At 45.1% G+C, this 25407-nt stretch overlaps 1 protein-coding gene across 1 annotated transcript; it reads left to right on the forward strand.

Moving 5' to 3' along the window:
• The first annotated feature begins 5740 nt into the window (after positions 1–5740).
• On the forward strand, positions 5741–21453 carry MCM2 (minichromosome maintenance complex component 2). The gene is made up of 16 exons (XM_016121963.2): positions 5741–5841; positions 6719–6945; positions 10243–10418; positions 10530–10790; positions 11526–11745; positions 12022–12229; positions 13925–14059; positions 14376–14567; positions 15202–15295; positions 16425–16675; positions 16791–16917; positions 17494–17606; positions 18546–18791; positions 19578–19760; positions 19981–20136; positions 20611–21453. The coding sequence occupies exons 1-16, from the start codon at positions 5836–5838 to the stop codon at positions 20719–20721; spliced, it is 2706 nt and encodes a 901-aa protein (XP_015977449.1). The 5' UTR covers positions 5741–5835; the 3' UTR covers positions 20722–21453.
• The last annotated feature ends 3954 nt before the right edge of the window (positions 21454–25407 follow it).

A 25407-nucleotide genomic window follows, 5' to 3' on the forward strand; every position in this document is an offset into this window, starting at 1 on the left:
TTTGAGATATTCCTCAACAATAGGTTTTATTCCTTGAATGGCCTCTGCATTTAATAAATATTGATGGCTGTTAGGCATAAGTTTATTTTTGTAAATTTGAATTTTCATCTCTGTTGCAGAATAAATGCAACCAATGTCAGTGGCATTTTTCAACTGAAGCTCATTTGGAATTGAATCTAAGAGGGTTTGAGTCAGTTAATGTGACTGGGGAAAAAAAAAACTGGAATACTATGATCTAGTCTTTTTGAGGGTCAATAGGCAGAAGCTCAAGATGTAAGAATATTTCCCCCTTTTGAGAGAAGAAAATATATGGGCTTTGTGAGCTTATAGAAAATCTTCCCCTAGAGAGAAATACAGAGGGAACCAAAAGAAATCAGTGGGTTCCTTGAATAGGTCCAAAATGAAAAGAATCAGAAGGGATTTGGAGATAGTCATGGGTTGATTGGAAATCCCCACCATTCATATGGTTTCAGTACTCCACGAAGGGAAATGGAGAGGCTGGTGGGGTTAAGAACTGATAAGGTAGCTCTGGTTTCTACTAGGGCCTTAGTTACCTCACTGCTAATAGAGCAATTTTTCCTAAAGAATTACAAGCATAGGGACAATCCCCTTTTGATCCTTAGAGCAGCCCTATCCCTGAGAAAATTTAGGTTGGAATCCTTAAGAAGGATTTGCAAATTTTATGGGTTGTTGGCCTTGTAATTGCCTTTTGTGCTTTAAATAATCTTTTTTCCCAATGTCTAGGCTTTTTACCATTACCAACCCCTTTGAATGGTGGTTTGCCTTAGGAACCTTGGAAGGTGGATTTAGCCATCAATTGCTGTACTTATAGGCTTATTACTTAAGTTGCCTGAATTTTGGCATTTAGGGCTTGTGTAGCTTTCTTTTTAGTAACTTTCTAGATAGTTTGGAGAGCTGCTCAGCATAATGAACTAAATCATGGGTGTGCATGGTGGTCCAATTAAGTTGTAATATTTTTACCTGTTGTATAAGCTTGTCTTGTATGCCCTTAACAAAAGTTGGATTAAAAAACTTTGAGGCATCATCGTTGACTTCATCCATGCCAGAATACTGTTTAAAAACTGTTTCAAATCTATCATAATTATCAAAAACAGTTTAATCTGGTTTTTGAAGATATTTTTGAATTTTCTTCCAAAAAATAGCTCAAGGGAAAGCCTCAGGTGTCTTTTCATGAAGCCCTTTAGACAGCTTTGAGGCTTTGTTCATGGCTTCTCATTCTCAAGGGTAAAGTCTAAAGTCTCTCATAGGGTTTTGACATCTCACCTTGTTTGGCTGTTCTCTGGCATGACCTTTTCCTATGACCTGATAGAGGTCATAGAGCCTTGGCTCATGTTTGGATAGTGAGCAGAAATCTCTAGCAAACTCAATGGGGATCCTCTTTGGGATTAGATTAGGGAATTCTTTAGCTCAGCTTTAGTCAATGGAGTATAAGAAAAAAAGGGGTTGTCGTCCTGGGCTAGGCCCATCTGACAGTTTAACATTAAATGGGGTGGTAAGAGCAGGGAGCCTCAAGTTCATTGTTATAAAAAATGAGTTCAGTGAGTAAAGAGTAAAGAAGGGGAAAACAGGCAGGCAGCAAAGGAATGCAAGATGCAGATAAAGAGATGTCAGACAAACATTTAGAAGTTTCCTCAAGTTTAGTGAATTTCTGAGGCAACTTGGAATTTACTTTGGTTAATTTAGAATTTGTCTTGGAGGGAAGCAACCTTTGAATTACTTATATGTTTGGAGGCCTCAAAATGCAAATTAAAATATGCATTCCATTTCAGGGTGCTTAGTTTTTCAGTCTTTTTCCAACTGACTGCACAGATAGATTAACTTGGGGATTTCAAAAGAGCCCCAATGTGGCCAGTTTAACTGTAAATCCTCCTGGGTGATTATGATCCAGAGAGACAGAAATTTACAAGATGGGGACCTGTAATTTTTGTACATAAATCAAGTAGGAGTTCCAGAAAGTGGCTGTTCAGCAGCCTCTCAAGAAGCATATTTCCCATTTTTCAAAAGAGTAATTACCAAATGAGCGCCGTAAGTCCCGTAGACAGAAAGCCAGGAACAGAGGACATCCAGATAGAGCCTGAAGCTCAGCTGAGGCAGGAGGTTCAGGTCTGGGAGGACTTACCACAAGGACCCAGGACCAGGATAGTGTAATGGATTTTTAAAAGTACCTTACTCGAATCCACAGAGACATAGGAGGAGGAAGCAAGTCATTCTGGATCCTACTTCTGAGACCACGTAATATCAATCAGTTTTGACTGGAACTGGAACTATGAAAGCTTTATTTGGGGGTCTGGTCTGGTCTGTCTTGTCTTGTCTTTTTTTTAGAATTGCAAATCCTGGAGACAGATTAGGGTAGAAACCCAACTGTGTTCTGAAGAGGAAAGAAAAAGACAGTTTATAAAGACAAAAAAAAAGGGGGGCTTCTAAAGAGATTACACAAGCTGCGTTGAAAAAGCTGTGTGTGACTGGGTGCTGGCAAGGAGACTTACACTATACTATACATAATTAATTGCTTATATCTATTGCTAGGTGAAAATTTTATTTTTTAATAGAGTTCAATGATGCAGAGCCAGTTCCATGAACTGTATCAGGATGTAGCCATTTGGTTTAGCCCAGTTCAACAGTTCAGTTTCATATAGAGAGGGTATATTAGCTTACCTTCATAGAAGACTCCTGGCTCCATTTTAGATTGCTATCTCCAATACCAACTCCATTTTGCTGTTTTTCTTTCATATGGGGAAACCACAGTGTAGACCCCTAGGGTTCTAGAGCAAGGCCAGGACATCTACAGCAGAAAACTATATATGAATTCAAAATACAACTCTGCCAGGCTACTGCACCCTGGTAGAGATGACCAGGGGACATCAAGTGACTGTGAGGGAAGAGCTGCCCCTGATAAATTGAGTTCTATCAGGCCCACGAAGTCGTGAGTTCAGGTGGGCCCAGCAGTCATCCACTGTTAAGACTGTTAAGTGACCCATTGTAGATGTACATCATCTATCGCTGTCACACCAGTGCCTCTCCCTTGTTCACACCTACAGCTGACTTGGGGTTGGGGGGGGGGGTCACTCATGACCAGCTGACAAATAAGGGAAAAGGCTAAGCTTTATCAGAAATGAGCTGCATCATTTATCAGATACAATGCCTTGGGGGTGGCGGGAGGGAAAGGAGAGCCATTCTGAGATCTTGAGAATGAAAGCCGCAGGCTGAAGATGATGAAACAGGAAGTTGAGAAGGAGACTTGTCCTTGATCATGTTAGTGCTAGATGCCCACTGATGTGAGCAAAATAAAACCCCAAGGTGATGTGCATCCAGAGTGAGTCCGACATGGCTATTGGCTGGGTCCTCACTCTGTAGGCTTGCCACAGGGCTGCCTGTGTGTCCTCAGGACATGGCAGCCAGCTTCCCTTAGAGTGAGTTATTTGATGAAGAGGGAGAGAGGAAAGCAAAGCAACAAAGCTTTTTATAATTTAGTCTCTGAAGAACATCTAATCACTTGTCATATGCTGCTGGTCATGCGGACCAACTCTGGTATAATGTAGGAGATCACACCAAGGTGCAAATACCAGAAGTAGAGATCATTGCAGGCCATAATAGAGACTGCCCCCACCCTTTTCCATCTTGCCATTTCTTCTCCCTCCTCCCATTAGCATTTAAACATGCTCAAGTGTCTCTTATCTCAAAAAAAAGACCCACATCACACTCCAGTTTTATACTGCCCATATCCCAACTTCTCCAAATAATTGTCCAAATTCACCTTTCTTACCTCCCTGCACCCTACTCCTTAACATACTGCAATGTGGTGTCTGACACTGATTATGGCATGGACTGGCTCTTGCCAGGGCCACCCATTGGCTTCTGGTCCTTGCCAAACTTGACTTCTTGGCAGCTTGTCACCTGCTGTTTCCATCTACCACCTTGTCTCCCCTGGTTGGCAGCCTCCAAGTAGCCTCCAGTGATCTCCTCTTCTTGACAGCGGGCTGAACCTAGTGACTTACTTCTAATAAACAGAATATGGCAAAAGTGATGGAATGTTACTTCCAGAACATGGACTCTGTTGTGTATGGCCTCTCTCACCCTCTTGTTCACTTGCTCTAAACAAAGCCAGCTGCTAATTTGTGAGATGCCCTACAGAGAGGCTCACATGGCAAACTGAGAAGGCCCCCACCCAAGAGCCAGTATGAAACCCTCCTACCATCTAGGAGGAACTTAATCTTGCCACATGAGGGAGCTTGAAAGCAGGGCCTGCCTGAGCCGAGTCTTCAGATTAGACCAGGGCTCTGGCCAGCACCACCAGTGCAGGCTGTGAGTTCTTGAGGCAGAGGAACCAGCTAAGCGGAGCCCACATCCAGACCCACAGCTACTGAGGTAATACATGGCAATTGTTTTTACCTGCTAGATTTCCATTTAATTTGTTATGCTGAAATAGATAATAGAATCCCACTCACCATCTCTTCTCTGGCTTCTCCCTTAGTGGCTCCCAATATCCTAACTCCTGTCCAGCATCCTGGGTGCCTCTTATCTGTTAAAGTTTCCTGGGTCCCAGGTCTGGGCCTTCTCTCCTTACTGCACTATCTGGTTATACAACCACTCCTAAGGCCATCTATGGCTATGACACAAACTCCCTCTTGAGCCTCAGAGGCCATGTCCAACGCAGCCAGCCAGAAATAAACTCATCATCTTTCTCCCAAAACTTGTCTTCCTCCTGCATTCTGTGTCTCAGAGGTGATGCCATCATCCACTTCATCTCCTAAGCAGAATCCTGGTATTATCCTGGATGCCTCCCTTTTGTTGTCCATCTCCTAAATGTCTCTTGGATATTTTCAGCCCTCATCATCCCCCCTGCCCTATATTCTGGGTCCCACTCAGAGATATTTATTCACTGCACAAAAATATCAAGAGGGCTGAGATCCAGCCCATCCCCTCCCCCAGCTCACCAAGGGACCTGCCTTAGCTGGAGCCACACGTAACTGGAGGAAAAACCGCAGCAACACCTCCAACCTGGTTCAATCCATCTCCCAGGGGCAGCCTAAAGTATTCTCCTAAAACCCACATTGGTTATCCTCTCACCTGCTCAAAACCCTTCTGTGCCTCTCCATTGCCCTCAGAATAAAGCTTCAACTCCCTAGAAAGACTTGGAGAACTTTTTGTGAGCTGGGCTCTCCAACCTCAAGTCTTGGTCTTCCTGGGCATCACAAGCTGTGTAATCGGAACTGTGGCATTGCTTGCAGATCATCACTGTGCCATGCTCACTACATCTTTATAAACGTCGTTCTTCCTATATTTAGAACATCCCTGCATTTTGCTCCTCTTGGTGAGGCTAACTCCTACTATAACATCAGAAGCGGCTGTCTACAATCCTGGAGCGTTTCTGTGCTTGAAGTAATCAGCCTCAGAGCTTTTGGAGAAGCTGAAACTGACTATCCACTCAGACGGTAAAAAGACCTCAGAAAACAAGGCTCTAAACCTCAGTTGCCTCATCTATAAAACGGCCAAACCGTGACCAAGGTCAGGCAGTCAGCAAGTGGAGCTGGTCTTAAGTGCTCGCACCAGCAGCTTCAGCTCCCAAACCTCTGGTCAGGGTAGCGCTGCGCCCGCGGCCGCGTACCTCCTGAGCAGGGCGCTTCCGGGTTTCGTGGGCGGGGTCTTCAGCCATCGTGGACGCGTCCGCCCCCCGCGCGCCTGAGTGACGCAAGTAGGTGCGGACGTCATGACGCCATGTTCCGTCAGACGCTTCCCCGGCTCGGGCAGGTCACGTGAGCCACTTTTCGCGCGAAAACTGGTTGTCGAAGAAGTGGAGTGGAGCGCGGCGCTGAAATGGCGGTGAGTGTGCGCGTGCGGGGCGCGATATTGGTCTCCGTGGCCCGCACATCTTCACGGCTTGGGGCGCGGACAGTGCGGGGCGCGTGCCAGCAACAAGGGCAGCGCGGCGTAGGGAGGCACTAAGCGCCTCTCGTCCTCATTCTTGTCTGCTCTTCTGCGCCCGTCCGAGATCGTTCTTGCAGTTGGGGTTAGGCCGCTGGGCTTTGGCTGGGAACTGATTTCTCTTGGGATGTGCAAAGCCAGCGGGCCCCACACCAATCAAGTCCTGATAATGCCGCCTCCCATACCCCTGACTGAGAGAGTTAGTCTCCCGAACGAACCCAGCCCGCCTGGCCACTATCATTTAGTCACTCTTCACATGCTTGTCGGACGCCCTCTCTGTGCGTGGTGCTGGGTGTACACAAAACAGGGTCCTGCATCTTTGTGCAGTCCTTATTGTAATTTTTTTTTTTTTGGTCTTTTTGTCTTGTTTGCTGTCTGACCCCTCCACCAACCTCTAAGTATCAGATCTTTTGTGTTTGTTGCCCTTGTATAGAGGTGTCTGGCACAATATTGGTGCTCACATGGGTGGGAATGCATGCTACTGAGAGGAATAGACTATAAATAGGTACATAAATGAGGTATCCTAGTTATTTGTCATGGAGAAAACAGGGTATTATGAATGACTGGATGTTTGAGGACGTGATATCTAAGCTGGTTCATGTGTGAGAAACCCTTGGCTCAGCTCAGAGACCATTCCATGTAGGGGGAACAGCAAGTGCAAAGTCTTGAGGCTGCAAGGGGATTGGTGTGGTGGAGGGCACACAGGGTAATTGGTAGGGAGGACCACCTTACAGGAAACTAAGTCAACCCTCACTTTCTTGATCTTCACTTGCAGGAATCATCTGAGTCTTTCACCGTGGCCTCCAGCCCAGCTCGGCGTCGGCGAAGCAATGATCCTCTCGCCTCCAGCCCTAGGCGAAGCTCCCGGCGCACAGATGCCCTGACCTCTAGCCCTGGCCGAGACCTTCCTCCCTTTGAGGATGAATCTGAGGGGCTGCTAGGCACAGAGGGGCCCCTAGAGGAAGAGGATGGAGAGGAACTTATCGGAGATGGCATGGAGAGGTACTTTCATCCCGAACTCAGCAGATAGTTTTGCAGAGAGCCCATTTTGTGTCAGCAACCTTGCTTTGGGTTCTGGGAAGCAGACAAATTAGAGTATCTTGCCCTTGGGAGAATCTTGGTTCAGGTATGGGGGAAGAGAGACAGGTTCATGGGGCCACAAGGGAGGTCCATGTAACTTGCTGTATCTACGACTACACCCTAAGGCCTGGATAGCCCCAACTCCATAAGATGTGTACTCCAGGGGATGCAAGGGGTCTCTAACCTGGTGGATCACATCAGGCTGCCAACTGGGGAGGACAGGAAGCAGGCAGCCGAGTTTTTCTGTAGCTTCAAAAAAAAAAAAAAAAAAAAAACAGAATGTGGCTGATTAACTACGATTTAGATTCAATTCAGCAAATAGTTATTTGTGCCTAATCTGTACCAGAGCTTATATTAGATATTTTCACACTTATTAGTAAATTTATAAACATGTATTAAAGGTTACTGAGGCTTAACGCTAAGACAGTAGAGTAAGCTCTACAAGGAAGCAAAGTTAGATTTCTACTGCAGCCTTACCCCATATTTACAACCAGGATTTGGTAGATGCGTCAGTAGAATCGTGTGAATGCCCAGGAGCCTCCTTTGGGCCTTTCTTTTTTGGGACTTGGGGTTCCAAACTTGGTGTGTGTGAAAAGGACAGTACAGGCCATCCCACATTCCACAAGGAGTGCCCTTTGTGAGCCATCTTATAAACTGTCAAGGGCACTCTGGACCATTTGGATCTTTGCTTTAAGCACTGCCGCCCTGTACTGGGTGTGCAGTATATGCCAGACTGTAGAGGGAATAAGGAGTCTTGGGACAAATCAGCCCTGGATGGGTCCTTGTGCAGTGTGGAATTATTCTTATCCTCCCTTATCCTCTACTCCCTGTTTCCATCTCCTTGCTTTTTCCCTTCAGAGAATGAGAGGAGAGGCCCTTTGCAGGGACCTCTTGATAGTTACCTGAGGCTACCTCTGGTAGCTGGGCCCAGTTAGACTTTGTTTTTGTGGATTTTTAAGGAAGTTTACTGATCTATAATTTATATATTATAAAATTCACTCTTCGTAAGAATACAGTTCATTGCTTTTTAGTCAGTCTTCTGAGTTTGGCAACTATCGCTACACTTTAGTTTTAGAACATTTCCTTGTTTGGGAACGTTCATCCCAGTAAAACCGTTTGTGCCTGTTTACAGTTACTCCTGGTTCCCATCCTACTCCTAAGCAGCCAATAATCTAACTTTCTGTCTCTTCAGGTTTGCCAATTCTGACCATTTCACACAAATGGAATCATAATACATGACCTTTTATGATAGACTTTTTTGCATTAGTGTGGTTTGCAAAGTCCATCTGTGTTTTAGCATGTGTCAGTACTTCATTCTTTTTTGTTGCTGAATAATGTTCCATTGTCTGGCAAGACCACGTTTTATTCGTAATCAGTTGATAAACATTAGGTCCTTTGCACTTTGGTGCGGTTATGAATAATATTGCTATGAAGTTTTGATGTGAACATATGTTTTTAATTCTCTTTAGCAACTATCAAGGGATGAAATTGCTGGGTTATATCTGTGATTACTCTTTTGAGGAACTGCTAGACTGTTTTCCAAAGCAGCTGTACCATTTTACATTCCCACAAGTGATATATGAAGGTTCCCATTTCTCCACACCTGTTACTTTCTGGTTTTTGATAATAGCCATCCTAATGGATGTGAGGTGGTATCTCATTAGTGTTTTAATTTACCTTTCTCTGATGATTAATGATATGGAGTACTTTTTAACATGCTTGTTGGACATTTACATATCTTTGGGAAAATGGGTCATTATTTATTATTGAGTTGTAAGAGTCTTTTAAAATTTATTCTGGATACAAGTTATTCATCCGATCCATGATTTGCAAATGTTTTCTCCTCAATCTACGGTCCATCTTTTTTATTTTATAAATAGTATATTTTGAGAAAAAGTTTTTAATTTTGATGAAGTCCAATTTACCAGTTTTTTAATGGCCCAATTAGAATTTCACTGAGGACATTTCATGTGACTTAAAATTTTTTTGAGGAGTCAGATACCTTTTACCTGAGAATTTAAGAATTCAGAAACGGATCAGTCCAGGAATTTACCTGGCTCTGGGTACTGTTTCTGGTATCACCACAATGGGATTACTTGTTCTGAGAATGTAGTTTGACAGTTTACTGCAAAAAACAAATAAAAAAACCCAAATAGTAGTAGTCCCCTGATCACCACGTACCTGAAAAAAAGAGAATTCTAAGAGGATTATCTTGGGGAGGCAATGTGGTATCAGGGAACAAGCTTGAGATTTGTGGTTAGACTGTATTTTGACACCTAGCTCTGCTGAGTGACCATTGGCAAAAGACACATCATCCCCTAATGCTAATTTTCCTCATCTTTTAGGTGGAACAATGGTGTCCACCTCCAGGAATTGCAGAAAAGAGAGAGCAGGGCTTTGCCCTCAGGAGTTCCTTTTTAAGGCATTTACCCTTTAAATAAACTGATGATACTGTGGAAAATGAGTCCTTGCAGGGGGGAGGGGGTGGGGGAGGTGGGGGGTGGGTGGAGGTTGGGGAGGGGTGGTCTTAGAGGAGCTGAGAGGCTTGAGCCAGTGGGTGGGCATTTCAGAGAGGCTGATTTGGCTGATGTGAATAAAAGACCTCAGGACTTAAAAGGAGTTTGGCATTGTCAGAGAGAGAGAGAATTCCTACCCTGTGGGGGAGCTGGGGTTGGCTCTCTGAAAGACCTTTCTGTGTGAAGGTTTTGTGGTTCCTCCAATTCTTATTGGGTGCTTAAAGCTGAATGGTGAGCCCTCCCCCCCCCTTTCTTTTTATTGGGGAAAAAATAAACATACATAAAATTTCCCATCTTAACCATTTTTAAGTGTCCAGTTCAGTGACATTAAGTACACTCAGATTATGCGACCATCACCACCATCTCCAGAATTTTTTTATCTTGCCTAACTGAATTATACATTATATATCTTTTTATGACTTGCCTACTTCACTGAGCACAGTGTCCTCAAAGTTCATCCATGTCGTAGCATGGATCAGACTTTGCTTCCTTTTGGAGACTGAATACTAGTCCATTGTATGGGTAGACCACACTTGGTTTATCCATTGGAGATCCTTTTGAGCCTTCTCTGTTTTTGGCCTGGAGACTCTTCAGGCTTGCTCAGGCCAGGGCTCCTAAGCCTCCTGGACCAGACCAAGTTCCTGGGTTGTGTTGGGGTTGTTTTGTTTTTGTTTTTAAATGCTAACATTTGGGGGTCTCTCAGGGACTACCGAGCCATCCCAGAGCTGGACACTTACGAGGCTGATGGACTGGCTCTGGATGATGAGGATGTAGAAGAGCTGACAGCCAGTCAGAGAGAAGCAGCGGAGCGGGCCATGCGGCAGCGTGACCGTGAGGCTGGCCGGGGCCTGGGCCGCATGCGCCGCGGGCTTCTATATGGTAGGTTGAGATGTCTGCACCCCCGAGGGCTGGTCCTGCTTACAGTGCTGAGGGGAGCTGGGAAGGAGTGCTCAGGAAGACTTAACTCGAGGACATTCCTTTCACCCTCAGACAGCGATGAGGAGGATGAAGAGCGCCCTGCTCGGAAGCGCCGCCAGGTGGAGCGGGCCACAGAGGACGGTGAGGAGGATGAGGAGATGATCGAGAGTATTGAGAATCTGGAGGACCTGAAGGGCCACTCTGTGCGCGAGTGGGTGAGCATGGCAGGGCCCCGGCTGGAGATACACCACCGCTTCAAGAACTTCTTGCGCACTCATGTGGACAGCCATGGCCACAACGTCTTTAAGGAGCGCATCAGTGACATGTGTAAAGGTGAGGCTTCTGTACTTCCAGCCTCTGTTTACTATAGTTCACCTTACAAAACTCTCCTGCAGAAGTTATTGCTTTGGCCCTGTAAGGGCACATTTAATAGAGACATGAAGTACAAGGAACATTAAATTACTTGCCTGTTGCTTGACAGGAGCTATTACCTGGCACCCATGATGTCCATCTTTCAGACAAATACGAAAAGTATTGTGAGTCTGTACTAGGATGCTCCAGCCAACTGTCCATGGAGTGTTTTCTAACATGCTTAAAATTTGGCAGATTTTACCTAAAGACCTGATTACTACTTTGATCAGAAAGCAACGGCATATTTCTCTGTGACAGGAATTAATTTTAAAAGGAGACATGCAAATCTTGGTTTCCTGTTGTCCCCTCTACTCTATTTGTCTTAAATTTGACACAGTTTATTCATTGGTTTCTTTCCTGGCCATTGCAGGCATTTCGAGTTGCAACCCTGCTGTACTAGGTATTCTACATGTGTTATTTTACTTAATCTCTCCAGTGACTTTGTACCCTGTGTGACATCTCCATTTTATAGATTAGGAAGTTGAGGCTCAGGATGTGTCTCTAAATCTAAGTCACATAGCTAAAGCAAGGTGGCCTTAGAAATGAGAGCTAAGCTTTCCTGCTCGAAGTCAAGGATTTGGGTGAGCAGGCTCCTCGCACAGTGAGATGGAAATTGCCTTCTCTGACTCAGTGCTCAGTCTCTGTTCCTGCTTCTAGAGAACCGGGAGAGCCTGGTGGTGAACTATGAGGACCTGGCAGCCAGGGAGCATGTCCTGGCATACTTCCTGCCAGAGGCACCAGCAGAGCTGCTGCAGATCTTTGACGAGGCTGCCCTGGAGGTTGTGCTGGCCATGTACCCCAAGTATGACCGTATAGCCAGCCGCATCCATGTGCGCATCTCCCACCTGCCTCTGGTAGAGGAGCTGCGCTCACTGAGGTGAGCTGAGGGCAAAGTGGGGGCTGAGGTCTGGTCCTCTGTACTCTAGTTCAGGCAGCATTCAAGAGGGTGGTGTGGGTAGACGGCTGCAGCCAAGGAAAGCCCTCACTTCTGAGTTCTGGCTTGCACAGGGGTGGGGTACAAGGGATCTGGTGGCAATGGGCCCTGAATTTTTGGGATCTTATATTAGAATGCCTTCACATGGAACTCCTCTCCAGAGGGCATGGGTCAAGCATTGGGGCTCCAGGCCTCTGATGTGCCCTCTCATCTCCACAGGCAGCTGCACCTGAACCAACTGATTCGCACCAGCGGGGTAGTGACCAGTTGCACAGGTGTTCTGCCCCAGCTTAGCATGGTCAAGTACAATTGCAACAAGTGTAGCTTCGTACTAGGGCCCTTCTGTCAGTCACAGAACCAAGAGGTGAAGCCCGGCTCCTGCCCTGAGTGCCAGTCAGCTGGCCCTTTTGAAGTCAACATGGAAGAGGTGAGCAAGCACACAGCACTGGCTGTTGGCTGTCATTCATATCTGAGGGGTCCCCAGTACTCAGGGCCTGCCTAACCTCTTAGACAGTTTGGAAACCAGCATGGGCAGCCGAGGGAAGCAAGAAGGCATCGTATATTAGCCACACCTGGGGCCAACCAGATTTGTCGGCCAACATGTTCAGTTTGGCCCACGTATTTTTAAAAATTCAAGTCAGTATTTAAATATGAGATGATTTGTTTAAAACAACCAAGTTTTTGGCTTCTCTTGAAAAATAGGAAGATCTGGGTAAACTGCACCCTTAGTAGGGCAACTGCTTTCTAGTCCCTCATTCCGTGAGGCACCTGCAGTCCCATTGAGACTTCCTCTTGACATATCTGGTACCCACATCTCTGGATGTTTGGTTGGGGACACCAGGATTGTAACCACCTAGACACTATTATGCCCTCTTCAAGAGATGCTACCAGAAGCCTTTGGACCTTAAGACCCCAGGCAGGTAACATATGCTTTTGTACTTGAACAACTTCATCTTAAAGTTGAGGTCATCATGGTACTTGCAGTCCATGCCTAGACAGCCTTTGTGCCTGGTGGCCCTGAGTGTTGGCTGCTGACCTCTACTGCTCTATGCTTCTGAGAAGTGCCCTATTGGAGCCACCTTGCCAGAAGATGCCTGGGAGGTTGTACTTGTGATCCTACTGCTAAAAATCTGCTTAAAAGTTTAAGTGTGCCAAGCCTGGTGGAGACACCTGCAAAACTGGACTTCAGCTGAGCCCATGCCTCTGCCCAGGTTTCCCTTTCCTGTCTAGCTTTCCTTCTTTACACATTCCACTTTCACAAATGTCTCTTGCACCAGAGCAGAGTTTGGGGCTCCGCTTCTAGGGAACTTAAGACAGTAATTAGTAGAGGATTAATAATTATAGCTGACATTTCTGGAGTACTTACTTGCCAGGTGCCAGGTGAAACAGTTTTCATCATATGCTATATGGCAGGTACTGTTACCCCGTTTTACCAATGAAGAAACTGGCTGGCTTTCCCCCGCCAGGAAGTGACTCAGGATTAGAAGTTAGGCATTTTGACCCAGAGTTTATGCTTTTAACTGCTGTATTATGTGGTCTCTTTTCTAGATAGTAAGTTAAATAAGACATTAAATCGCATGGCACAGTGGTGGCATATGATGCTTGACAGTCAGCCCAAACTAATATAATTTGCCATTTCTCAGGCATCAATTTAAGTGTTTTGTATGTATTACTTGATTTAAGCCTCACTGGAATGTTGCAGTTGGCAGTATTAGCATTCCAGAGAATTAGTATTACAGAGAAGGTGCAGAGAGATTGATTCGCTTGCCTAAGATCACACAGTATAAGCCACAGGGCCAGGATCTGAAACTAGGCAGCCTGGCTCCAGCATTATACACATAAGGGCTTAGCTTTGTGGCATGTTAATAGGTGCTTGACTGTCCAGCAGTAAGGACTTATCCAGAGGGGTGGTAGTAGGAGTGAGGACTGTCTGCTCATATGCTGGTCGCAGTGGGCTCACTCCCTGTCGTCTTTGGTTCTGTTTCCTAGTCATTAGATGAGAATAACAACACTAACTGCTCTCTCTGTCATGGGGCCACAGTCAAGGTCAGGCAACTTAATTCAGTCCTTGAAGTCTGCCACACAAGGACAGGCCCTGTGACTGTTTGTTTGTCCCTTGCAGACCATCTATCAAAACTACCAGCGCATCCGCATTCAGGAGAGTCCCGGCAAAGTGGCGGCTGGCCGGCTGCCCCGTTCCAAGGATGCTATTCTCCTCGCTGATCTGGTGGACAGCTGCAAACCAGGAGATGAGATAGTACGTGACCAGGAGTAGGCCGGGAGGGAACTGAGTTGCTTAAGGAAGTTTGAGCATTTGTGGCGCAGCAGGGAGGGATTAATGACAGCCGAGTAGTCGGCTGAGATGAGTTCTTAAGTCGCTCCTTGTACTGGACTGGCCAGCTGGAACACTGGGTTGAGGACTAATTGTGCTTTAGATTTGCTAGTTTCTCTTGTCTGTAGCATGGAGGAGTTGGAAGAGAAATAACTGGATGAAACCAGGTGTGGAGGTGGGCCCAGCTCCCACTTTGACCCTGGGCCAGTCCCCCTGACCACATGGTCTCCCCATTCCCCAGGAACTGACTGGCATCTACCACAACAACTATGATGGCTCCCTCAACACTGCCAATGGCTTCCCTGTCTTTGCCACAGTCATCTTAGCCAACCACGTGTCCAAGAAGGACAACAAGGTTGCCGTAGGAGAACTGACTGATGAAGATGTGAAGATGATTGTCAGCCTCTCAAAGGACCAGCAGATCGGGGAGAAGGCAGGTGGAGGTCCTGTGGGGCTGCTGCACTCTGCGATATGATACTCTAAGATCCATTTATGTCACAGATATTTCATCTTCTCGTGGCTGAGTAGTATTCCATTTTATATATGTACTACATCTTTATCCCTTCATCCATTGAAGGAACTTCGTTTGTTTCTATGCCAGACTTAGTATTTATCATCTTTCTCCATCACAGCCCAGTCAGGAGCTGACACTTGTATAAATGCCTCACTTAGAGCTCACATACTCCTGTGAATTGGGTAGTATCTCTTTTCCATTTGAGGAAACTGAGACTCAGGCAGGCCACAGATCTTCCTGCTGTCCAAGCCTGTGTCTTGGTCTGCAACCTTGGGGTAGTCCTTTCTGAACTGGGACAACATAAAGGAGTCAGACCGAAGTTCTTTTAAGCTCTAAAGTTCTGTGATTCTCAGAGCCAACTAATGACAAGGCCCTAAGGCAGAGGGCAGGGCTTAATGCCAGGGCCCGGTGGAGTAGGTAGGAAGTACTTTAGGGTTGGAGACATCCTAATCCCCTGAGACCGGACGGAACACTTGGGTGATCTGTGCATGTCAAGTTGGCAGGGACTTGAGAGCAGAGATCCTGTTCTCATGGTTCTCCCTCCCTTCCTTAGATTTTTGCCAGTATTGCTCCTTCCATCTACGGGCATGAAGACATCAAGAGAGGCCTGGCGCTGGCTCTTTTTGGAGGAGAGCCGAAAAACCCAGGTGAGCAGCCTCTTATAGCAGGGATCCCCAACCCTTGGGCCATGGACCTGTACTGGTCTATGGCCTATTAGGAACCCGGCCACACAGCAGGAGGTGAGTGGCAGGCAAGCAAAGCTTCATCCGGATTTGCAGCCACTCCCCAGCACTAGCATCACCACCTCAGCTCCACCTCTCATCATCAGGCATTAGATTCTCATAGGAGCACGGGTCCCTGGTGCCAAAAAGGTTGGGGACCATTGTGTAATTCCGTAGGAGCCAGGTTCTAGGTGTCAGATGAGGTGGGACTCTGTATTTAAAGCCCTGGTGCTAGAGGAGAAAGCATGTGTTAAGAAGAGGCCAGACTGCGGCTTGGTCATCACAGGGGAACATAGCCCGTGGACCTGGCAATTTGAGCATCAGGGTGTCCCTAGCTCCACTACTGTCTTCCTTTGTGATTTTAGCAAATTCACCTTTGTTACTCTTTTATTTAAAAAACTTTTACCTTTTAAGTTAAGTTTTAACTATAAAAGTAATACTCGAACATGTATTTACATTATATTCTCTTAAATTGTTAGATGTCACAGAAAGGCCAAAGTCACTGTTGACCATTCTTTCTAATCCTAGTCCCTTTCCTGTAGGTTACTCCTCTCATCAGTGTGCTGTATGTACTCCCCGACCGTTGGCTGTTCATAGCTTCATATGCATACTTAGAAAACAGGGTTTCATAACACATGTATGTTTCTATTTACAGTTTCCTGTATGTGTGCCTAAGTGACTATGCATACAATACTCAGCTTACTTTTTCTCAGTAACACATCATCTTTTGGTATTAGTGCATACATAGCAAGTTCATTTTTTTAAGTTACTGTATCATGGTCCGTAGAGCATAGTATATTTTCTTATCCTTCTAGTTGGAGAACATTTAAATTGCTTCTAATTTTTTCAAAGAACATCTTTATATATACTTATACACCCATTTTTCTGAGTTTAGTGCTCAGAAGTGGGTTTTCTGGTCCTAGGGTATTGCATCCTTGTCTGGAGAGAATATCCCTTTGCCATTCATAATAGTCTGAGAAATTGGAGATAAGCCCTATACTCCTGACCTCCCTTTTGTCCCCACTCCCTCTGTTCCCATCCTTGCCTCTTCCAGGGGGCAAGCACAAGGTGCGAGGCGACATCAACGTGCTCTTATGTGGAGATCCTGGCACAGCCAAGTCTCAGTTCCTCAAATACATTGAGAAAGTGTCTAGCCGTGCCATCTTCACCACTGGCCAGGGAGCTTCAGCTGTGGGCCTCACGGCATATGTCCAACGGCACCCTGTCAGCCGGGAGTGGACCTTAGAAGCTGGAGCCCTGGTTCTGGCTGATCGAGGAGTGTGTCTTATTGATGAATTTGACAAGGTAGGTCCACTCATGCAAGTGGTGTGATTCAGGGTTTGTTGGCTTAGCCCTCGGTTGTGGGGAGACAAGGGTTACTGGGATGTGTTGGGGAGAATCAAGCATTTGACTCTTACAGATGAATGACCAGGACAGAACCAGCATCCACGAGGCCATGGAGCAGCAGAGTATCTCCATCTCAAAGGCTGGCATTGTCACCTCCTTGCAGGCTCGCTGTACTGTCATTGCTGCTGCCAACCCCATAGGTACACTGGGCACGATAGCCAGTGGGGCTCAGGGCTTGCTAAAGTGGGCAAGACTCAGACCCTGTCTTCAGGAATTAGGAACCCGTAGCACCTCTCATCCCGTCACAGCTCTGAGTTAGGATATAAGCAACGAAAAGCACTTCTTACTGTGTGTTCTGCTAAAGGGAAGTAGGACCCCTGGGTCTTTGTTGAGCCATATTCTCAGAACCACCTGTGACCATTCTTCTCAAAAGACCTGGAAGAAGGCTCTAGCGTGTTGACTGAGTGGGGTTGGAGTTGGTTGTTGGTCCTAGCCAGCAAGTGCTTAGAGATCCCAGGTACCCTCACCTATCTAGACGGCTATTTCTTCTGTCTCAGGGCTGTTTCAGGCTGTTGCTTGGGGGAAAGTCCCTTTTCTGTGTCTTTTCTGGAATACCTGACACAGCAGGCACTGAAAGTCCATCCTCTTCTAGTTCCTTTGCCAGAGTCCTTCCCCTTCTGTCACTGAAACAACTGGGATTAGGAAACTCTTTGTGGTTAGAAGGAAGAGGATCTGGGGAAGCATGAACCCTGATGGAGAGTGCTTTTGTGTTACAGGGGGCCGCTATGACCCATCACTGACCTTCTCAGAAAATGTGGACCTCACAGAGCCCATCATTTCCCGCTTTGACATTTTATGTGTGGTGAGGGACACAGTGGACCCAGTACAGGTACACAACCCTGTGTCTCAGGTTCCGTGCAGTAAGTTCTGGGGACTCGAGTGAGACTTAGAGCCTATCTTGTGCCAGGCATGGAGAAATGGGTATCACATGTACCATGGTGGTTTTCATTCTTTCTCATGTTCAGAAATCATCCTTGATATCTCTTTCCCTCACTGTCCGCCTCTTCCCAGCCACCCACCCACACAGTCAACACCCATCCACACTCTGCCACCAAGTCCTGTTGGTCCAACCTTTTGAGTCCACCTGCTTCTTGCCGCTTCTCTACTACAACTAGAGACCCAGCTTTTCTTGCTCTGACTGAAGTACTGCGGTGTCTCGTGGTTTGTCTCCTGGCTTCCACTCTCACTCCCATTTAGACTACCAGTTAGAAGCTAGCCTGAGCCCATCTTTTGAAAGCATGTTGGGTCATGCCTTTCCTAGCAACTTTCCCTGTAACTCTTGAAAGTCAACCATCCTTGCTGTGGCTGCTGGCCCTGTGAGATCGTCTCTGCGCTTGTGCCTTCTCCTTGCTCTCCTCACGTCGCACCTTAAAGATGCCAGGGCTTTGAACTTGTTCTTTTCCTTTCCTGGAATACTGTTTTCCTGGATTGTCAGATGACAAGAGGCACTCTGGCAGCCTTAGCTAGAAGATTCTCCTCAGGTCCTCACCCATTGCCCTATTTCTCTTCTTAGCATGTGTTACTTTCTATAGTTAATTTTAAAAACTGTGTATCTCCCCTCACTAGAAGGTAAGCTCTGAGAGGGTTCAGTCATGCTTACCGGTTGACCCTGGCACCTGGAGCTGCTTGGCACATAATAGGCATAGGATATAAGTGTTGAGAGAACATCCTTCTCGAGCGCATCAGCCTGCACTTCTTCCAGCTAGCCGACTTCTCAGCCAGGCCACAAGACTTCCCCTCCTACTTGTTCTCTTCCCTCTTGTCTTAGGATGAGATGCTGGCCCGTTTTGTGGTTGGCAGCCATGTCAGACACCACCCCAGCAACAAGGAGGAGGAGGGGCTGGGCGGCGCCCCAGAGCCTGCCATGCCCAACACATATGGCGTGGAGCCTCTGCCGCAGGAGGTCCTGAAGAAGTACATCATCTATGCCAAGGAGAAGGTCCACCCAAAGCTCAACCAGATGGACCAGGACAAGGTGGCCAAGATGTACAGTGATCTGAGGAAAGAATCCATGGTATGGGCCCGGGGACCTGGAGGGCTGGGCAGGGCGAGAGGCAGGCAGCAGCTTTCCCATCCACGAAGTCACTTAATACAAAAAGTGATAAAGCAGGAAGACCTTAAAAAAGAAACTTAACATACCTGTCCTAAGTCTTTTGTTTTAGACAGCACTTAAATGTGCCTGCGTTTTTTTCTGTGGGTATAGGGCCAAGGTCGTTTGATGGCCATCGATTAAGTTCCATGTTGACTTCGCATAAATTTCATCCACATGAACACAGTGCTCTGAACTAGTTTCAGTTTTGCAGTGAAGTGAGGATTTAAAGGCAGCTTGCAAGCAGTTGGAATGCAGAATCCTTGTAGACTGACCTCTCACCCACCTAATCAAGACAGCAACTTTTCCCATTTTTTTAACCTTTTAACTTCAAGTCTTAGAGCATTCAACTTAGTTTTCTTAGAAACAACAGCTTTATTTTCTTATGTTTCTCACTTACTGGATTATATAGTACTTGTACATGACAGTAACAAGGACAGCTGGCCACTAGTATAACAGACTCTGGGATGCATGTAAGTGAACTGGTGGGAGCAGAATGTACAGGCATAATAGTGTCAGGCCATAGCATAGGCATCCACTGGGGACCACCACACTTTAAGAAGGAATGGAAAGTGTGAGCTCACCTGGTGGCTCTGTTGAGCACTTCTGCCTGCGGATGGTTAGATGAGTTGGGGCTGCTAGCAGTGCCACTGTCCATTTTCCTTGCCTTTCTTTCTTGCTTGAGAAGACTGATGCTCTCCTCCTCTCCAGGCTACAGGCAGCATCCCTATCACGGTGCGGCACATCGAGTCCATGATCCGCATGGCAGAGGCCCACGCGCGCATCCACCTACGGGACTACGTGATAGAGGATGATGTCAACATGGCCATCCGTGTGATGCTAGAGAGCTTCATCGACACACAGAAATTCAGCGTCATGCGCGGCATGCGGAAGGTGGGTGTGAGCTAAGGCAAGGCCACAGGAGCCACACCTAGGCGTCTGAGGCACTAGCCTAGATGCGAGGCTTTACCGTGCTGCCTGGCTGCAGAAGGTTCCTCATCTGCCTGCTCTCACCTGTGGTGAAGAGTGTGGCAGGAGCGGGTCTGATCATCCTGTAGTGATTCTGAGAGTCCCATTAGGGAAAAATGGTGACTTTTACTCTTTTCTCATGCAGACCTTTGCCCGCTACCTTTCATTCCGTCGTGATAACAATGAGCTATTACTCTTCATACTGAAGCAGTTAGTGGCAGAGCAGGTGATGTATCAACGTAATCGCTTTGGGGCCCAGCAGGACATTATTGAAGTGCCTGAGAAGGACTTGGTGGACAAGGTACGGACACAGATTGGAGGTGGCGGGGAGGGCGGTGTCGGCTACCTGGAGAGCTGTTAGTCATCTTTGGTCCTTGCTGTGTCAGTGAGCGTGTGGATCTTAGATGAAGAGCTATTTATTGAGTGTTTATAAAGTGCTAAGTACTGTTCCATGCACTTAAAGTCTTGATAGCAGCCAAAAACCATAAGTCCTTTTACTGTCATCCCATCCTACAGAGGAGACAGTACAGGTCAAATGAGTAACTAACTCATCTGAGCTCAAAGGTAGTTGACAGCTGAGATAGCAGGCCTATGTCTAGTTTCTGACCCTGACACAGACAGCCTCTGCCCTGGTTGACTTTCCCTATAATGGAGCTGGGAGCCCTGCCTGGCCTGCAGCTAATGGGCCTTAGAAAGTGCACCGAACCTAAGGCCATGTGGACTTGGGCTTTCTGGAGACCATTCCCACAGCTCACTTGATCTTTCCGCCTTTTAGGCTCGTCAGATCAACATCTACAACCTCTCTGCCTTTTATGACAGTGAGCTCTTTCAGATGAACAAGTTCAGCCATGACCTGAAGCGGAAGATGATCCTTCAGCAGTTCTGAGCCTCCACAGCAGCTCTCTTGATTCTGGCTGGGAAATCAGTCTGGTACTCACTTCCCTTTGCTTCAGGGACACAAAATCAACCTGCTGGGGGACCCAGTGTGATGGGGGTCAGTGCTGGCCGCTGACCTGTCTGGCTTCCCCCAGTCTCCTGGGCTCAGGCTGTGGCTGGGAATGGTGGAATTTATTTCTCAGGCTCCCTTTCTGCTCTCACTATTTTAGATGGGCATGTTTTGCCAGTATTTCTTTTTCAACTGCTTGGTAATCCACCATTTAAAAGGAGGTCTGCCTCCACTTTGTCCTAGATCAAGTCCTAGGTATTCAAAATACCTACAATCTTCTAGGTGACTGAGCATATAAGGGTGTTATGCGAACTATTACCTTCTTGGAGTGAGTTATATGTCCTGCCTGCTTCAGCTACTTTGGCTGAAGAACAAGTTTAAGGTATTGGTAGTGTTTTTCTAAACTCCGTATGCAGGTTTCTCTAGCTTTCTATAAATAGAGAAATCATGTGGGCAGAAGAGAGCACAACCCTCCTATGCTCTGTAATGACACAGTTTGGTTTCCTGTGGGAGGAAGGGTCGGAGGGGCTGATATAGTAATTAGGACTACCCCTCACCATTGCTGTGTTCATCTGTTTTCTCCTACCTAACCATTTATCCATTCTCTCGTTTTTACATTCACTTTGTTTCTGTGGTTTAAGTTTTTAATAAAATAAAATCTAAATGCTGGTATTGTCGGTCTCAATTCTGTCTTAATATAACCCAGGCTTTCCTAGACGTCTTCATGAGGAGCCAGCCACAAGGAAAGAGTAGGTGCAGCTGAAGCATGGCAGGAACAAGAGGTGATGGCAGATTTGGGTGGAACCATACCATGCCGGGCTTGCAGGCTGAAAGGAAAGCGTTTTCTTCTACTTACAGAACACTTGTGACAGATGTGTGGGTATTCCACACCAGACAATTCTCTACGGTCACAGACCAGGTGTCCTACAGTTTAACTCAGGTCTAACAGTAACTACCCGGAGTCAGCACAGACTCTAAAGGTTAAGGGCTCGGTCCCACACAACTGTCCCCACGTCAGACAAGTCGCAAGTAATCACAACATCTATCAGATTTGGTTACAAATTACAGGCTCCCACCCACCCCATCCTCAGGTTTGATAACTATAAAGGCTCACAGAAGTCAGGGAAACAGTTTACTTACTGATTTATTTGGTATGAAGAGATACATAGGGTGAGGTCTGGAAGATCCCCTAGCATAGTATCTGTCCCTAGGGAGTTTGGGATGCACTACCCTCTCCACAAATGTATGTGTTCTTATTCACCAACCTGGAAACTCTCCAACCTTTAAGTTGGGGCTTTTTTATTGAGGTTTCATTAGGTAGACATGGTGACTAAATCATTGGCCATTAGGGGTGAAGTTCTACCTCCAACCTCTCCGCAGAGGTCAGGGGCTAGGGCTGAAAGTTCCAACCCTCTGATCAATCACATGATTGCTTTCCCTGGCAACCAAGCTCCATTTTTAGGGGCTTTCCAAAAGACCTTAATATAAAAACTCAGTTGTGGTTGAAGGCGTCATGGGTAAAAAAACCGCCTTTACTACATGAGCTGTTTGCAGAGCTGGTTCAGAAAACATGGTAAAACCCAAATATTACAACAAAAGATGCTTCTATGGCTCTTACCTCTTAGGAAATTATAAGGGTGTTCTGGCAAGAAACGAGAGATGAACAAAATATACATTTCTTATCAATATCACACATGCATAATAAAGCCTTGAATCTGACTAGTAGGCAGCCTTAGGGTCGTAAGCAAGAAAGTAACGTGGTTCAACATATTTTATAGAGTGATCCCATCTGATTGTAAATTGTACTGAAGGGAGAAAAGAGGAAGAGTTGAGTGGAAGCCTGTGGTATAGCCTAGAGATGGTGGTGGTCTGGCCTTGGGTGATGGGGAAAGTGGACATATTTTAGATATATTCTGCAGGAAGATTAGTCAAGATTTAGTGATGAATAAAAAATAGGAGTGGTAGAAAAAAATGTATGATGACCAGATTTCTAGCTTGAGAAATAGATTGAGATTCAGTGGGAAGAACCAGGAGCTTCATTTCAGACATGTTGGCTAAAAACTTTAGATATCCAAGTAGAAAAGTGAACTTTGCAGACAGAACTGCTGAGGAAAGGATTAGGCATGAACTGTAATCCACTGACAGCTATCACAGACAAGTGATCACTGAAGGAGACCCAAGTGCCCATCTGAACACTTGGGTCTCCTTCAGTAATCACTGCAAAGGACACTTAGGAATGGGCCTGGGGTAGGAGGAGAGGGTATTTCTGAAAGCCAGAAAAAAAAAAAAATGGAGGTTGAGGTCGGTTTGAGCCAATGTCACTGAAAGATCGGGTAAAATGACAAACCTGTCCACTATACCACGTTTCACTGAATATAAGTGCCATCTATTATAAGAATCACCATTATTTTATGTGCAACTAAGACTAAAAATGCTAACATTTAGAATGATTAGATGCCATCAACCATAAGACATTCCAATTCAGAGATGTTAGAAAATTGTTTTAAATGTGCATCTTAAGTTGAAATACGGTATTTGTGGGACCGTGGAGGTTGGTGGTGACTTTGAAGTGTGGTCTCAATGCAGTGTGAATAAAGTGCAAGTAAGGGAGTAATTGTATATGTGAAAACTCTTGAGAAGTTTGTTTCTGAAGGGGAGTAGTGAAATGGGATATTTCTGGCAAGGTAGATAGGATCAAGGGAAAGCTTTCCTTTGGTATTTATTTTAGGATTGAACAACTTAAGTTTTTATTCATGCAGTAAGAGCTTATTAATGGATTAATCTGAAAAATAATTTTGTGTAAAAAACTAAGATGCCAAAGGGTGATATTGTATACATAAATTTTAAAATATGATACCACATACTGTTTATGTATATGTATATAAAAGATAATATAACATGTACACTTGTGTATTCTTATGTTTTTTAATAACTGGTTCATAGAGCTACAATTTACATACCACATAATTTTAAATGTACAATTTAATACTTTCAGCATAGTCAGAGTTGTACAATCATCCTCACAATCAATTTTAGAATATTTTCATCACTATTAATAGTCACTCCCCTTCCTCCACCTTCCCACCCCTAGTCCTAGGCAATCACAAATATACTTTCTGTCTCTATAGATTTGCCTATTCTGGTCGTTTAATATAAATAGAATTATACAATAGACAATGTTTTGTGATGAGCTTCTTTCACTTAGCATAATATTTTATAAGGTTTGCCCATGTTGTACTATGTGTCAGTATTTAATTTCTTTTTATAGCTGAATAACATTCCATTGCATAGATATGTCACAGTTTTAGGCTCCTTCTACCTTTTGAGTATTATGAATAATGCCATTATTATGAACATTCCTGTAACAAGTTTTTTTGTGGACGTGTTCTTTATTCTCTTGGATATGTACCTAGAAGTGGAATTGCTGGGTTATATGGCAACTCTGTGTTGAATCTTTTGAGGAGCTGCTTTCCAAAGCAGCTGTACCATTTTTGCATTCCCATCATCAGTGCAATGAGGGTTCTGATTTCTTCAGACCCTGTATAATGCTGTTATTTTTCTTTTTGATTTTAGCCATCTTAGTATATATGTAAAGTGGTTTCTCACTGTGATTTTGATTTGCATTTCTTTGATGGCTAATAAGGTTAAGCATCTTTTCATTTGCCTATTGGCCATATGTGTATCTTCTTTGAAGAACTATCCAGATCTTTGCCCATTTATTAATCGTGTTGTCTTTTTATTATTGAGTTAAATAATTCTTTATATATTGTAGACACAAGTCTTTTATCAGATTTATGGTTTCCAAACATTATTTCCCATTCTGTGGATTGTCTTCACTTCCTTGGTGGTGTCCCTCCTTTATAACCTATATATACAGGTTAGGATCTCTCTCTCTCTCATCTATGATATATATATATATACATATATATGTATATATATGTATATGTGTATATATATATGTATATATGTATATATATATGTATATATGCATATTTACTATATATCCTACTAGATAGCATAGCATAGACTTTTATTTAGAATTCATAACTTTGTTTAGATTAACCTGTAAACCCTCTTAGATTTTTCTAGATTTTATAAGGTTTATGTAACCATATCTATACTTTGCTAAGAGTTTAAGAAGAAGGCTGAGACTTGATTAAACTTCCTTCCATGCCTACGCCATCCCTGACATGGATGGATGATTACCAAAGTTGTTTTTCAGGTACAAGCCCAGGATATTTTGCAGGACCAAGGGGTTGATCCAGCTGAAACTGCCTGAGTCTGGATTGAGTGGCGTAGAAGACCCTCTAGTAACCAGTTCATGAACTTTTCTCATTATACCCTCATTATAATACTAAAATCTCCTCTCAGGGGTGAAGATTCTCCACCATTTTTGAACATGCAATGTATGTATAGGCATGATTTCTAACTGAACATGCACAGGAATGTCCCCACATATACATGTGATGATGAAGTTCACCTTGATGTTTATGCATGATTTTCCTGAATAAAGAGGAATACAATCTTTTGTTCAGGAACATGCCACTTGGAATGTGCCCTTACTTGCTAGCTCACAATAAAGTTTGTTCCTTGTCATAAAATCATCTAGGAGTTGTTTTGGCTGGC

Source organism: Rousettus aegyptiacus, unplaced genomic scaffold (assembly GCF_014176215.1).
Source record: "Rousettus aegyptiacus isolate mRouAeg1 unplaced genomic scaffold, mRouAeg1.p scaffold_m13_p_12, whole genome shotgun sequence".
In the NCBI taxonomy this organism is placed as follows: domain Eukaryota; kingdom Metazoa; phylum Chordata; class Mammalia; order Chiroptera; family Pteropodidae; genus Rousettus; species Rousettus aegyptiacus.